We start from the raw sequence: 14,406 nt of genomic DNA, 5'->3' as shown, positions 1-14,406 counted from the left end.
ATGTATTGGCTGATTTGTTTTAATTGAAGTTTTATTTTTTATTTTTGAGACGGAGTTTCGCTCTTGTTGCCCAAGCTGGAGTGCAGTGGCACATCTCCGCCTCCCGGGTTCAAATGATTCTCCTGCCTCACCCTCCTGAGTAGCTGGGATTACAGGCATGCGCCACCTCGCCCAGCTAATTTTGTATTTTTAGTAGAGATGGGGTTTCTCCATGTTGGTCAGGCTGGTCTTGAACTCCTGACCTCAGGTGATCCCCCCGCCTTGGCCTCTGAAACTGGTGGGATTACAGGCGTGAGCCACTGCACCTGGCCAAAGTTTTATTTTTGTCAGTAGAATACATGTATGTAGTTTGCAAAGTTCAGGTTTATAGGGGAAAAGAATAGCTACCTCAATTCTTACTGTCATTTCTGCTGGTGCTTCTAAATAATGTGCTTACTCTTCTGTGTGTTCTTTTTTCCGTTTTATATTAGGTTGGATCGTATGAAATTGCCTGTATTCAACCATTTTTTTATCTGCAAAAATGGCAATTTCATCTGGTCCAACCTAATAACCTCATCTTTTTCTTCCTCCTGCTTGTCCAGATGATTATTGTGTGACATGGAGTTGCTTCGTTTTGATTGTTGTGGATTGTGATTGCATCTGCCCCTCATCTGACCTGGTTCAGGGATCAGCCTCTGAGCTCAGTCCCTGCTTTGGGCTCCTCCTGCCCAGATGGCATCTCGGGCCTGGGTGAGAAAGGGCTGCGGGGTATGAGGTCAGCCTTTGCTGTGATGACTGCCCCCCAATGGGCCAGCCTGGAGCTGCCAGCTGGGCAGCTGGGGGCCAGGCCTTAGGGGCTGCCTGAGCTCTGTTTGCTTTTCTGACACTGTGACCAATCTGGTGCTCCTCAGGGATCTGGGCCCCAGGCGGACCACCTTTCTGGGTCCATGGCCATTAGTCCAGTGCTCCAGGTGCAGCCTTAGGCCAACCATTGAACCCTTTGAGTCTCAGTTTGCCCATGTTGAAGATGAGGATTGTTAAACCTTCCAGATGGGCTTCTGTGGTGATAGAATGGCAGGTACTTGTCCTGAGGCCATCAGAGCTGCTGGTGACAGAATACCTTCCTGAACTCCAGGCGCCTCTGATCTCTCTTTAGCTGCTGTTGTGTTACCTTCAGGTGAGTGAGACGCTGCCCAGGACAGGGTCTGGAGGTCTAGATCCCAGGCTTAGCTCAACCTGTCTTGCCCCAAGACCATAGCCAAGTGTTCTGTGCCTTAGTCTCCGCATCTGTGCCAGGTGGTTGGTGCCAATCCTCTGAGGCCTCCAGGTGCCTGAGAGCTGTGGTGTCTGCAGCGTGAGCCCGTCCGCTCATCTTTCTCTGAGGCTGGGCCCTGCCCAACCTGCTCCAGGGACCAGTGGTCTTGGGAAGCTTGGGCTGACCGAGACCGCAGACTCTGGGTCTAGTGTACAGGGCCCTTGGTAAATCCCTATTCCTTTCTGGGCCTCCTTGAAGAGACAGTGGGCTGAGCTTCTAGGCCCCCTTTGATTCTGTGTGTGGCCCAGAATGGGACAGACAGACTGAGTTAGGCACAGAGATACCACAGTGACAGAACCATTCGAAGACCCTGCCCTGATGGAGGCCCCGGGCCAGGGGAGGAGGCACAGCCAGGCTGTCAGCTGAAGGAAAAATTATGCTTTGGATGAGTCTGTTATTGAGTAGAGATTAGTGGGGCCAAGACCTAATCTGGGGGGCAAGTGATCCTTCCTGAGACCTGAAGCATAAGCAGCTGTCGACTAGATGAACGGGGAGAGAACATTCCATGAAGAAGAAACAGTAAAGATCCTGCAGTGGGGTGGGGTGAGGTGGAGCCGGGAGAGGGTGGGCAGGGACCCTAGAAAGGTCTCAGAGCACCAGGGAGTTCGAGCTTCACCCTAAGGCGTGGGAAGCCTTTGGAGGATTTGAAGACTGGAAGTAACACCATCAGATGTAGGTTTTGAAAAGCTCCCTCTGGCTGCCAGGGAGAATGGGGTGGGCGTGGGTGTGAGAGCAGGGAGCCCAGGGACCAAGCTTTGCTGTTTAGGAGATGACAGTGGCTCTGTCCAGAGTAGTGACTGTGGGGATGGATCGAAAGGGTGGATTTGAGTTTAAGGGGTAGAATTGACAGGTCATGGTGGCTTGATGTATGAGAGAAGTGTCAGGGCAGTTTTGTGGCTTGGGCACTTGGCTGGAAGATGGGCGCATGGGTGCCCAGTGGGAGAAGTGTATTTGACAGAGGGAAGGTGAGGAGTTTGATGTGGACCTGGCTGGGGTGGAAGTGGCTGTGGGAAGAGGGGGCAGAGGCCTCTGGTTGCACAGGCACCAGGCTGGCATTTGAGACCAGAGCCTGGGATGGAGGTGTAGACCATGGGTGGGGGCCGGGGGAGTCTGGACAGCTTCTGAGAGGCCAACAGACCTTGCAGGGTCAAGTTTGGGTCCTGAGGTGGGGGCCCTGGGCAGGGCCTCTCCAGTGATTATGATCCAGAGCCAGGCAGGGGCTCTCCTGTCTTCCAACATATGCCAGCAGTTCAGGGATCCTGGGCTCAGGGGGAGGTACCCTGCAGCACCTCACACCCTCTCTCTCCCCCCAGATCCTGCTCATCTCTGATTACTTCTATGCCTTCCTGCGGCGGGAGTACTACCTCACACACGGCCTCTACTTGACCGCCAAGGACGGCACAGAGGCCATGCTTGTGCTCAAGTAGGCCTGGCTGGCACAGGGCTTTGTGGACCTCAGGGGGCTGAGGGGCCAGAAGCTGGGCCAAGCCCTCCAGTCAGAGTTGCCAGCAGGCGAGTGCTCAGGCAGAAGAGGTTCGAGTCCAAGGTCACAAGTCTCTGGTACCAAAAGAGACCCATGGCTGATAGTAAGTCCTGTGGGGAAGAACAGGGAGCTCCCCAACTTGGACCCCCCACTTCGTGGCTCTGCATACCAAGGAGCCCCCTCCCAGGAAGGAAGGAAGAAGAGGCAGGTGAGCAGGGCTTGTTAGGTTGTAGCTACTTAATAAATGTTTTTTGTTATGAAGTCTACCCTGAGACCACATCTGCATTGCACTCCTAGAGGGGTGGCCCCTAATGTTCTGGAACACTACACACAGGTGTGGGTTTCCAGAGCGAGCACTGAGGCCACAGAACATAAGTCTGTGCACCAAAGCCCAGGGATGGTGCTGACAGCCCTACCAGCACCCTTCCCACTCCCAAGCAAGCAGCTGGAGGCACAGGGCCAGGCAGGCCTGAGCAATCTTTATTCTGCAGAGGGACAATGACCACAGATCCATACACCATGTGGAGACCGAGGGGCGGGGAGCCAGGGGCCAGTCTTTCAGGGGTGGGCAGGTCCAGGCGTGGGCAGAGCCTCGGGTGGGTGAGGGGCAGATGGGCAGACAGGCAGGGGCCTAAAAAAAAAGATGAACCACACAGGGGGGTGCTGGGGGCTGCTCCCCACCCTCCCCCATCCCAGCCAGCACCCAGAGGGACAACCCTAACACGACCGGCCCAGGATCCACCCAGGGGCAGAGTAGGTGGGTTGCCCTCTGACTAGGGGGACACATGCCTGCCCAGCCCACCACGGCAGAGGCAGCTCAGTTCAGGAACCAGGAGCTCTCTGGGCAGGGCCTGACCGGGGCCCCCCCCACTCCCAGGCCGACCCCCCTACTGCTGGCTTAGAAGCCGAAGGTTTCCTGGGAGGCGTAGACCATGTAGAGGAAGCCGTCCTCATCTTTCTCCTGCTCGTAGATGTCCGCGATGGGCGTGGACACGCTCACCATGCTGTGCTGGTTCACCAGCAGGAAGAAGGCCTGCGTGGGGTTCAGCTGCAGGCGGCGCCTGAGAGTATGCGGCTGTAAGGGGCTTGGCTGCGGGGCGGACGTAGTCCTGACCCCCAGAATGATTCCCAGCCTTTCACACCCATCCTCACCCCACCTGTCACCTCTGACCCGGCACCGACTGCAGCCCCGAACTTGACCTTTCCAGCCGCCCCAGAACAGGGGCCCACCACCGGTCCCATCACCCCTGACCCCTTCTCGGCGGGAACCCGACTCCCTTCCCGACCCAAGCCACCACCTGGCAGTGGCCGCCCACGCACCTGATGATCTTGACCAACTCGCTCATGTTGACATGGTCTGGGACCAGAAACTTGGTCTTGTCCAGGACGGGCAGCTGCTTCTCACCCTTGTAGCGCTCGATGATCACCTGGGAGCAGGGCGGGCGGGCAGGGGGTTGTGTCGGGGACGCGCGAGGCGGGGCCGGGGCAGGGCTGGGGGCGCGGGACTCACCGGGATTTTGCTGGGGTGCTGGTCGCGGATCTGCTGTACCTCCTTACAGCGGTCGGCTGCGGACAGCGGCCAGACCGTGAGGCCGGGTTGGCCCGGCCCAGGTCCTCCCCACGTCTCCGCCCGCCTGTCCCCAAGGGGCGGCCCCCGGCCACGCCCCAGCTCCAGCCCCCGCCCCCGGGGCCGTCAGGCCCCACAGCCCCTGGCACCTATCGTGGTGGGGAAGCAGGCAGCCCTCGCCCAGGCCGGAGCCAGCCTCCCAGCCCGAGGGTCCAGCCGAAGCCTGACGTCACGGGGCTGACGTCACCTGCGGCAGTCGGGGTCGGCCGGGTCCCCCCCTCCCCGGCACCCCTGCCTCGAGCTCACAGCTCGCCTCCCGGGCCTCACCAAAGCTCCGCCGCTGCTTGAAAGGCCGGTCGGAGGGCATCGCGCGGGCCCAGCTGGGCGCGCAGGCCGGGGCTCTGGGGCGCGGAGATGTGGCTGCGGTTTGGGGGCTCCGGGGGCTCCGTGCCTCGCGCTCAAGGGCTCCGGCGCTCGCGCTGAGCACGGCGGCGGCGGCTGCGGGAGGTAACTCGCTCGGTGACGTCAGGTCACAACATTCCTTAAAGGGGAGGCCGGCGCGCCGCTCCCATTGGGCCGACGCACAACCCGCCCGCCCGGCCCCGTGACGTCACGGCGCAGAGAGCCTGGGTCCCCGGCCCGGGACGCGAGGGGCGGGGCTCCTGGGCGCGTCACAGTCCCGTGACGTCATGGGCAGCGCGGGAGCCTCTCCTGTGGCCCCGACTCTGGTGAGGCCCGGAGGGCGGTGGGGCCGCCCTGGGCCGATGGAGCGGGCAGGCCAGGCTGCAGCCCCGCGGCACCACTTCCCGCCCTCACCGAGTCTGTGTCAGGACTGACCGGCGGTTCTGGGCACCGTGGGAAACAGCGGGAGCCAAAGGCCCGGCGCCTTCAAGGGGCTTAAGGCAAGCGAAGGGAGAAGGTGCGGGAGGCACAGTCAGACACAGGATAGAGCAAGACGCTAGAAATCAACGCCCAGGTTTGAAAAAGAATAGTATAATTGAAGAGTAGAGCTATCGAAATTCAGGTCTCAGAGGATGAGGCGAGAAGGCAGAGCAGGACAGCAGAAGAGAAATCGTGGACCTGGAGGCGGATAGAAAGCAGCTTACCAGAGGACAGGTGATGGAGAATTAAAAGGAAAAGGCCACGGATGGCAACGCCAGGAGAACTCGCAGGCCGGAGCAGAGAGCTCCAGAGGCGAGCACTGAAAGACCTGCAGAGGCAGTTCCTGAATGAGAGCTGCCAGAAATGATGCTTAAAATCCAGAGCAGAATGCACAGACCGAAGATCAACATCTTTTTTGTTTTTTTGAAATGGAGTCTCGTTCTATCGCCAGGCGAGAGTGGTGCGATCTCAGCTCACTGCAACCTCCGCCTCCCTGGTTCAAGCGATTCTCCTGCCTCAGCCTCCTGAGTAGCTCGGATTATAGGCGCCTGCCACCACGCCCAGCTACTTTTTGTGTTTTTAGTAGAGATGGGGTTTCACCATGTTGGCCAGGATGGTCTTGATCTCCTGACCTCGTGATCCGCCCGCCTTAGCCTCCCAAAGTGCTGGGATTACAGGCGTGAGCCACTGCGCCCAGCCGCCAAAATAATTTTTAAAGAATAGGCCGGGCGCAGTGGCTCAAGCCTGTAATCCCAGCACTTTGGGAGGCCGAGACGGGCGGATCACGAGGTCAGGAGATCGAGACCATCCTGGCTAACACGGTGAAACCACGTCTCTACTAAAAAAATACGAAAAACTAGCCGGGCGAGGTGGTGGGCGCCTGTAGTCCCAGCTACTCGGGGGGAGGCGGAGGCAGGAGAATGGCGTAAACCCTGGAGGCGGAGCTTGCAGTGAGCCGAGATCCGGCCACTGCACTCCAGCCTGGGCGACAGAGCGAGACTCCGTCTCAAAAAAAAAAAAAAGAATATACTTCAGTATCAAGGACATGGAACCCAAAAGGAAGAAATTAGATGGAAAAATGGTGAGCAAATTAGTAAACATGTCAGTAAATCTAAACGAGTATTTAATATGCAACATGGAATGATGGATAATCTGTGGGCCACAGAAACAAGATGCATGAGACAGAAGAACATGGGAGACTGAGAGGGCAATCAGAGTTAAGGTGTTTTAGGAAGTTCGATGTGAGAGGGGGATAAAGAGACTGAGTATTGTCCGGCTTTGTAAAGTCAGATGTGTATTTCAGATATTTAAGAGGGATCATCAAAAGAATATAAACTATAGTGGAAGCCAGAAAAGGAGAAAAAGGAAGCAAAGGAAAAGGGATGGTAAATATATAGTACAAAACCAGAGGTAGAAAATGTGGTTTACATTCACCTCTTAAAACCCAGATGACCAGATTGGCCAAGAAAAAATAAAATGCAGCTCTATGCTATTTACAAGAGGACATTTAAAATCTAAGGGCACCAAAAGTAGAATGATGGAAAAAGGTGTACTAGAGAAAAACTAACCAAAAGATGTACCTATAGAAATTCACTCAGACAAAATAGGCCTTCAGGCAGAAGACACTGGGGACAAAGGATCACCATGAAATGATGCAAGGAGCTCTGTGAAGAGAGGAAAGTTCTGAACTTCTATGTTCCAGGGTTTTTAAGGCTGAAAATAGGCCGGGTGCAGTGGCTCATGCCAGTAATCCCAGCACTTTGGGAAGCCGAGGTGGGCGGATCACTTGAGGCCAGGAATTCAAGACCAGCCTGGCCAATGTGGCAAACTCTGTCTCTACTAAAAATACAAAAATTAGCCGGGCGTGGTGGTGCACGCCTGTCATCCCAACTACTCAGGTGGCTGAGGCACAAGAATTGCTTGAACCTGCTAGGCAGAGGTTGCAGTGGCCGAAATTGCGCCACTGCCCTCCAGCCTGGGCGACAAAGCGAGACTCTATATATATAGACTCTATGTCGCTCTCTCTATATATATATGTATATATGAATACAAGGAGAAATTGCCAAATCCTCCATCATAGTGGGAGACTTAAGACCTGAGTAACTAATAAACCAAACAACCAAAAAAACTAAGGACATAGAAGATGTTAATACAGTTGCTAATCCTGATCAGTGAACCCCAATAGAATCCTGAACCTGACACGTTAATTTTTTAACGTTTAAAATTTAAATTTCAGACCTGTGTGGGACCAACACATTACTTTCAATCACAGAAGGAACATTTACAAAAATGACCCAACTACTAGGGTGCAGGACAAATCTCAACAGATATCAAATCAGGTTCAACCATATTCTTTGGCCACAGGCAAAAACCATGTAAGCTCCAACTGTGTGGAAATTGAAACCTGTCCTAAATATGAACTCATATATAAGTAAAAATTATTTAGATTAAAAAAAATGAGGATACATATATTAAGAAAACTTGGGAGGGGGGCCCATAGCAGGCTGGATGTGGTGGCTCAACCCTGTAATCCCAGCACTTTGGGAGGCCCAGACTGGAAAATTGCTTGAGCCCAGGAGTTCAAGGCGGCAGTGAGCTGTGATTGCACCTCTGCATTCCAGCCTTGGTGACAAAATAAGACCCATTTCTTAAATAAAAAAAAAATTCAGATTTATAGCCTTATTACATAGACGTATTACTTAGATAATAAATACAGAGAATCAATGAGCAGAGTGTCAAAGAAATTTAAAAAGGAGTAATAGTGTAATCCCAGCACTTTGGGAGGCCCAGGTTGGAGAATCACTTGAGCCCAGAAGTTTGAGACCAGCCTGAGCCACATAGTGAGACCCCGTTTCTACAAAAATGAGAAAATTAGGCCAGGCACAGTGACTCACGCCTGTAATCCCAACCCTTTGGGAGGCTGAGGTGGGCAGATCACTTGAGGCCAGGAGTTCAAGACCAGCCTGACCAACATGGCAAAACCCCGTCTCTATTAAAAATACAGAAGTTAGCTAGGTGTGGTGGCACATCCTGTAATCTCAGCTACTTGGGAGGCTGAAGCACAAGAATTGCTTGAATCCAGGAGGCAGAGGTTTCAGTGAGGCGAGATTGTGCCACTGCACTCCAGCCTGTGTGACAAGAGTGAGACTGTCTCAAAAAAAAGAAAATAAAATAAAAAATTAGCTGGCTTTGGTGGCACACAGCTATAGTCCCAACTATTCAGGAAGCTGAAGTGGGAGGATCGTTTAAGTGACAGAGGCCCTGTCTCAGAAAAACAACAAAAAATACTGAAAACAAGCCAGGCATGGTGGCTCACACCTGTAATCCCAGCACTTTGGGAAGGTCGAGGTGGGTGGATCACCTGAGGTCAGGAGTTTGAGACCAACCTGGCTAACCTGGTGAAACCCCATCTCTACTAAAAATACAGTATTAGCTGGGCGTAGTGGCAGATGCCTGTAATCCCAGCTACTTGGGAGGCTGAGGCAGGAGAATCACTTGAACCCGGGAGGTGGAGGTTGCAGTGAGCTGAGACTGTGCCATTGCACACCAGCCTGGGCAAAAAGAGCAAAACTCTGTCTTTAAAAAAAAAAAAAAAATACTGAAAACAAAAACAAAACAACAACAACAAAAAATAGCCCAGGTATGCTGGCCCACACCTGTAATCACAGCACTTTGGGAGGCCAAGGCAGGCAGATCACTTGAGCCCAGGAGTTGTAGACCAGCCTGGGCACTATGGTGAAACCCCATCTCTACAAAAAAATACAAAAAAATTAGCTGGGTGTGGTGGCACGAACCTGTAATCCCAGCTACTTGGGAAGCTGAGGCATGAGAATCACTTGAACCAGGGAGGTGGAGGTTGTAGTGAGCCAAGATTGTGTCACTATACTCCAGCCTGGCGACAGAGCGAGACCCCATCTCAAAAAACAAAAACAGGCCGGGCACGGTGGCTCATGCCTGTAATCCCAGCACCTTGGGAGGCCGAGGCAGGCGGATCACAAGGTCAAGAGATCAAGATCATCCTGGCCAACATGGTGAAACCCCATCTCTACTAAAAATACAAATATTAGCTGGGCATGGTAGTGCATGCCTGTAGTCCCAGCTACTCGGGAGACTGAAGCAGGAGAATTGCTTGAACCCTGGAGGTAGAGGCTGTAGTGAGCTGAGATCACGCCACTGCACTCCAGCCTCGGTGACAGAGCGAGAGTCTGTCTCAAAAAAAACAAAAAGAACAAAATCCCAACCTACAGTAAACATGTACGCAAAGGTAAAACACCATACTATGTGGTGAAACATGAAATATTCTCTTAAAAGGAACAAATGGCCAGTGAACACAATTCAGTATTGTGTTCTGAATTGGGGGGGGGTCCAGAGCACCAAAACAAAAAAAGGAGTAAACCTGTCCCTCACAGCCAGGAAATCAGAGACAATCTACACACAGTGAAAGCCTGGTATTGCGGAAGGCTGAGGACACTTATTAGGAACGTGGAGAGACAGGCTCTTTCCGCTGCTGCTGGGAGTGTAAGCGGCCTCAGCTACACTGGAGAGCAGTTTGGCAAAATTGACCCAAACTGAAGATGCCCGTGTGTTTCCTACAGCCCAGGAATTCCAGTGTGTGCACCCAGGAGCCCAGGGAAACAAGGGTAAGAACGTTTATTCTAACATTTTCATAATAGCAAAAAGTTGGGAACCACCTAATGTCTTATTTAATAGCTTGTCGTGTGTTCCCATAACAGAACCACACACTGTTTAATGAAAGATGGAGAGTAGTCGGCAAACGTTTCCCTTAAAGGGCCAAACAGTAAATATTTTAGGCTTTACAGGCCACATGGTTTCTGGTCTCTGGCAGCCACTTGGTTCTGCTGTAGTGGCCTTAGACAGCCTGAATGGGTTTGGATCTGGATAAAACTTTATTTGCTAAAACAGACAGACTTGGCTGAGGGCCTTAGTTTGCCGACTCTTGATCCAGAGTTGTGTGTCAAACTGGACAAACCTCACGCACACAGTGCCACAGAAGATTAAATGTGACCAGGGCCATTGAGAGCAGCCAAAGAACTGGGTCAGCCATGGCCTTGGGAAGTGATCACACCTGTCTTTTGTCAGACTCAGTCCTGAGCCGAGGCCAGGGTGGAGGAGGAGGGCCCCAAGTCCCAAGCTCTGAGCTCTGCCCCTGCCTGACAGTCAGCAGGGCTGACTCGCCCTCCAGTCCCTCCCCTGCCCCATCGCCCCTGAATCCAGTGGCCTGGCCTCTACTTCCCGTGTCTACTCGAATGTCTAACAGACATCTATCTCAAACTTGACCTCTGCACAACAAACCCATGATCTTCCCCTAAAATGTGCTCCAGTTGTAATCTTTTGTCTGCCTTTTTCAGGCCAAAAACCTTTATGTATTTAATTTATTTATTTATGAGATGGAGTTTCGCTCTTGTCGCCTAAGCAGGGAGTGCAATGGAGCAATCTCGGCTTATGACAACCTCCACCTCCCTCCTTCAAGTGATTCTGCTGCCTCAGCCACCCAAGTAGCTGGGATGGCACCTACTACCATGCCCGACTAACTTTTGTATTTTTAGAGATGGGGTTTCACCATGTTGGCCAGGCTGGTCTCAAACTCCTGGCCTCAGGCGATCCATCCGCCTTGGGCTCCCAAAGTGCTGGGATTACAGGTGTGAGCCACCGTGCCCGACCTCCTCAGAGTCATTCTTGACTCCTTCCTTTCCTTTGCCACCCCCTTCCACCACTCCTGCTCCACACCCAATCCATCCTCAACTCCTGTCAGTTCTACCTTCAAGATTCTCCAGAATCTGACCATGGCTCAGCACTGCCAGCAGGGCCAGAGTCCCCACCACATCTTGTGGAACTGCTGCCATTTTCTCCTTGCTGGTTTTCCTGCCCTGGCCTTGCCTCCTTCAATCCATTCTCAGGACAGTGACCACAGCTGTCCTGTCCTCACATACCCCTCTCAGAGTAAGAGCCAAGTGCTGATGGTGGCCCAGGAGGCCGTGGGATCTGCTTCACAGCTACTCTGGCCTCCTGGCTACTCCAGGAATCCCTGTCAGGCTCATAACCCAGGGCCTTTGCCTGGAACATCCTTCCCCAGGATTTCTGTGTCCCTCACCCTCACATCGAGTTTTGCTTCAAGTGTCCCCTCAGGGGAGCCTTTCCATATGCTATATCATTTCTCTGGGCATTATGAAAGCATTGCAACACTTGAAATAATGGTAGTGGTCCCCTTACACCTGCCATTAACAGTTGGCTCAGCCGGGCCCAGTGGCTCATGCCTATAATCCAAGCACTTTGCGAAGGCCAAGGCAGGCGGATCGCCTAAGGTCAGGAATTTAAGACCAGCCTGGTGAAACCCTGTCTCCACTAAAAATACAAAAATTGGCTGGGTGTGGTAGTGCTTGCCTGTAATCCCAGCCACTCGGGAGGCTGAGGCAGGAGAATCGCTTGAACCTGGAAGGTGGAGGCTGAAGTAGCTGAGATCGTGCACTGCACTCGCCTGGGTGACAGAGCAAGGCTCCGTGTCAAACACAGGTGGCTCCATCTGCCTTATTACGTCTCTGTCCATCTTCCCTTTTTGAATTTCAAAGTTGCAGACATCTGTTCACTTTCCCCTCAGCCTTTCACGTTCATGTATTTTCTTTTGGGGTAAAATTCACATACGATGAAATGCAGGGGTGTCAAGTGTACTCTTTGGTGAGTCTGAGAAATACACTAATGTGACCCAAACCCCTTTCAAGATAGAGAACATGGCCGGGCACAGTGGCTCACGCCTGTAATCCCAGCACTTTGGGAGGCCAAGAAGGGCAGATCACCTGAGGTCAAGAGTTCAGGACCAGCCTGGCCAACATGGTGAAACCCCATCTCTACTAAAAATACAAACAATTAGCTGGGCATGGTGGTGGCGCCTGTAATCCCAGCTACTCAGGAGGCTGAGGTAGGAGAATGGCTTGAACCCGGGAGGCAGAGGTTGCAGTGAGCCGAGATTGTCCCACTGCTCTCCGGCCTGGGTGGCAGAGCAAGACTACGATTCAAAAAAAAAGACAACTTGGAAGGTTCCTTGGGCCTCCCCAGTCCACCTGCACCCCATGGAGGCAGGCACCGTTCTCATTTCTCACCCTACTCTGGCCTGGTCTAGAAATTCTTATAGATGGAATCATACAGCATGTGTTCTTGTGCCTCTGGTTTAATTCAGTATAAAGTTTTGAGGCTTACCCATGTTGTTGCAGGTATCAGTAGGCTTTTTTTTTGAGACAGAGTCTGTATAATTTCACATCCTGTATAATACAGGAGCACGCCACCACACCTGGCTAATTTTTTTTTTTTTTGTATTTTTAGTAGAGACAGGGTTTCACTATATTGGCCAGGCTGGTCTCAAACTCCTGACCTCCTGATCTACCCACTTCGGCCTTCTAAAGTGCTGAGATTACAAGCAGGAGCCACTGCGCCCAGGTAGGCCATTTCTTTAAACTGTCAAGTAGGTTCCCATGGAGGGATGTACCAGTTTATTTTTCTATTGATGGATGCCTGGGCTGTTTCCAGCTTTTGGTGATGTGAATAAAACTGCTCTGAACATTGTTGTGACAGTGTTTGTGTGGATGTGTTCTTTTGTTTCACTTGGACCAACAGGAGAATTGCTGGCTTTGGGGGCAGATGTGTGTTCAAGGAATGGCCAGGCCTTCCCCAGTGCTGTTCCATTTTGCGCTCCCATCAGTGATGTGTGGGAGTTCCGGGTACGCTGCCTCCTTGCCAGCGTTTGGTGGTGTTCATTTCTGTTTCACCATTTTGGCGAGTGTGTAGTGGTATCTCACTGTGGTTTTACAGTTATTATAATAAAATTTTATTTCCTTCTCACTAAAATGCAAGTCCTTGAAGGACAGTTTTTCATATGCTTGGTTCCTGCTACACCCCAGGACTTAGGGTGTGGCACATGGTGAGTGCTCAGTAAATATTCTTTGGATAAGTGACCCTGCCCCTGGGTCCCCACAGTCATCTCTCCATGCCATTTGCCATCTAAAAGGTGTATCTCCCCCTCTAGACCACGTGCAAGGACGGAGTCTGTGCCAAGCACTGCTGCTGGGTGCTAGGGGGATCAGCAGAGGTTGGGGGAGTCGTTTCTGCTCCGGGGGTCTCAGCCACGGTCAAGCACACCCCCTGCCACTCTGCTCCCATCCCTCATTCCTGCTGTGGCTTCTGACTTGGACCTATTGGCCTGAGAAAAAGTAGAGAGCTGGCCTTGGCTGGCCCGGCACAAGGCGGAGCAACCCTGGCCTGTTTGGTCACTAATGACTGTGCGAGTATGGGCAGATCAGAGGCCCTGAGCTCCTTACACGACCGCAGGTGGGCCAGACAGACCTGGGCCCTCAGCTGCTTTTCCACATGGAGAACTGAAGAATTTCATCTTCATCTGCAAAACAGTGCCAGAACTACCTCCGAGGTGGAGGATCAGTCAGCAACTCAGAAGCCATGGAGTCCTGGGGGAAACAGGGCCTGCAATCAGCACTGAGGCAGGAGGGACTGACTCTGGACCAGACTGAAGACTGGCTGAACCAGAAGTGCTGAAATCACCTCTCCAGAAGACACGCCCACCAGTGCCATGGCAGTTTACCATTGCCATGGCAATACCTGGACGTTACCCCCTCTGGCCATGGCAACACTCAGAAGTTACTGCCCATTTTCTAGCTATTTCTGAAGAACCCGCCCCCTGAATTAGCAGTCATTAAAAATGGGTGTAAGTACGGATACAGATCTGCCCCTGGGCTGCTACTCTCAGGACACTGCCCATGGCAGGGGCAGCCACAGCTCTAACCCTGCCACCCCTCAATAAAGCTGTTTTCTACCACCGGCTGGTTCTTTTTTTTTTTTTTTTTTTTGAGATGGAGTCTCGCTCTGTCGCCCAGGCTGGAGTGCAGTGGCGTGATCTCGGCTCACTGCAACCTCCGCCTCCTGGGTTCCTGCCATTCTCCTGCCTCAGCCTCCCGAGTAGCTGGGACTACAGGCGCCCACCACCTCGCTTGGCTAGTTTTTTTGTATTTTTTGTAGGGATGGGGTTTCACCGTGTTAGCCAGGATGGTCGCGATCTCCTGACCTTGTGATCCGCCCGTCTCGGCCTCCCAAAGTGCTGGGATTATAGGCTTGAGCCACCGCGCCCGGCCATAACGGCTGGTTCTTGAATGCCTTCCT

At 52.8% G+C, this 14,406-nt stretch overlaps 2 protein-coding genes across 5 annotated transcripts in view; one reads left to right on the top strand and one right to left on the bottom strand.

Moving 5' to 3' along the window:
* PIGU (phosphatidylinositol glycan anchor biosynthesis class U) overlaps nucleotides 1–14,069 on the top strand; it is a 125,337-nt gene extending 111,268 nt beyond the window's left edge. Inside the window, exons 11-12 of one of the 3 annotated variants that reach the window (XM_033186169.1) lie at nucleotides 9,822–9,866; nucleotides 13,262–14,069. In XM_033186169.1, the coding sequence (XP_033042060.1) occupies nucleotides 9,822–9,866; nucleotides 13,262–13,420 (204 nt within the window). In that variant the 3' untranslated portion in view covers nucleotides 13,421–14,069. Of the gene's footprint in view, nucleotides 1–2,607; nucleotides 3,044–9,821; nucleotides 9,867–13,261 lie in introns of those variants that run through there. The other 2 variants (XM_033186167.1, XM_033186168.1) reach the window with 2 other exon arrangements.
* On the bottom strand, nucleotides 3,236–5,473 carry MAP1LC3A (microtubule associated protein 1 light chain 3 alpha). Of its 2 annotated transcripts, XM_033186172.1 has the most exons (5): nucleotides 4,672–5,473; nucleotides 4,288–4,343; nucleotides 4,098–4,204; nucleotides 3,669–3,838; nucleotides 3,236–3,408 (listed from the first exon to the last, which is right to left on the bottom strand). In XM_033186172.1, exons 1-4 carry the CDS (start codon nucleotides 4,709–4,711, stop codon nucleotides 3,676–3,678), a joined length of 366 nt encoding a protein of 121 aa, XP_033042063.1. In that variant the 5' UTR covers nucleotides 4,712–5,473; the 3' UTR covers nucleotides 3,236–3,408; nucleotides 3,669–3,675. The 2 variants fall into 2 exon arrangements, with proteins under 2 accessions (XP_033042063.1, XP_033042062.1); XM_033186171.1 differs by having other exon boundaries at nucleotides 3,236–3,838.
* Nucleotides 14,070–14,406: the final 337 nt, after the last annotated feature.

This window comes from Trachypithecus francoisi, unplaced genomic scaffold (assembly GCF_009764315.1).
Source record: "Trachypithecus francoisi isolate TF-2019V2 unplaced genomic scaffold, Tfra_2.0 Lachesis_group21, whole genome shotgun sequence".
Classification (NCBI taxonomy): domain Eukaryota; kingdom Metazoa; phylum Chordata; class Mammalia; order Primates; family Cercopithecidae; genus Trachypithecus; species Trachypithecus francoisi.
Note: the sequence above shows the minus strand (reverse complement) of the source record. Positions and strands in the feature narration are given on the sequence as shown.

Bases quoted from the DNA above. Each gene is read 5' to 3' on its own strand.
- MAP1LC3A (XM_033186171.1), bottom strand. From the start codon at position 4,711: ATGCCCTCCGACCGGCCTTTCAAGCAGCGGCGGAGCTTTG. The intron at 4,344-4,671 runs GTGAGGCCCGGG...CGCTGTCCGCAG, and splicing joins CAAGCAGCGGCGGAGCTTTG to CCGACCGCTGTAAGGAGGTA. The intron at 3,839-4,097 runs GTGCGTGGGCGG...GCATACTCTCAG, and splicing joins GAGTTGGTCAAGATCATCAG to GCGCCGCCTGCAGCTGAACC.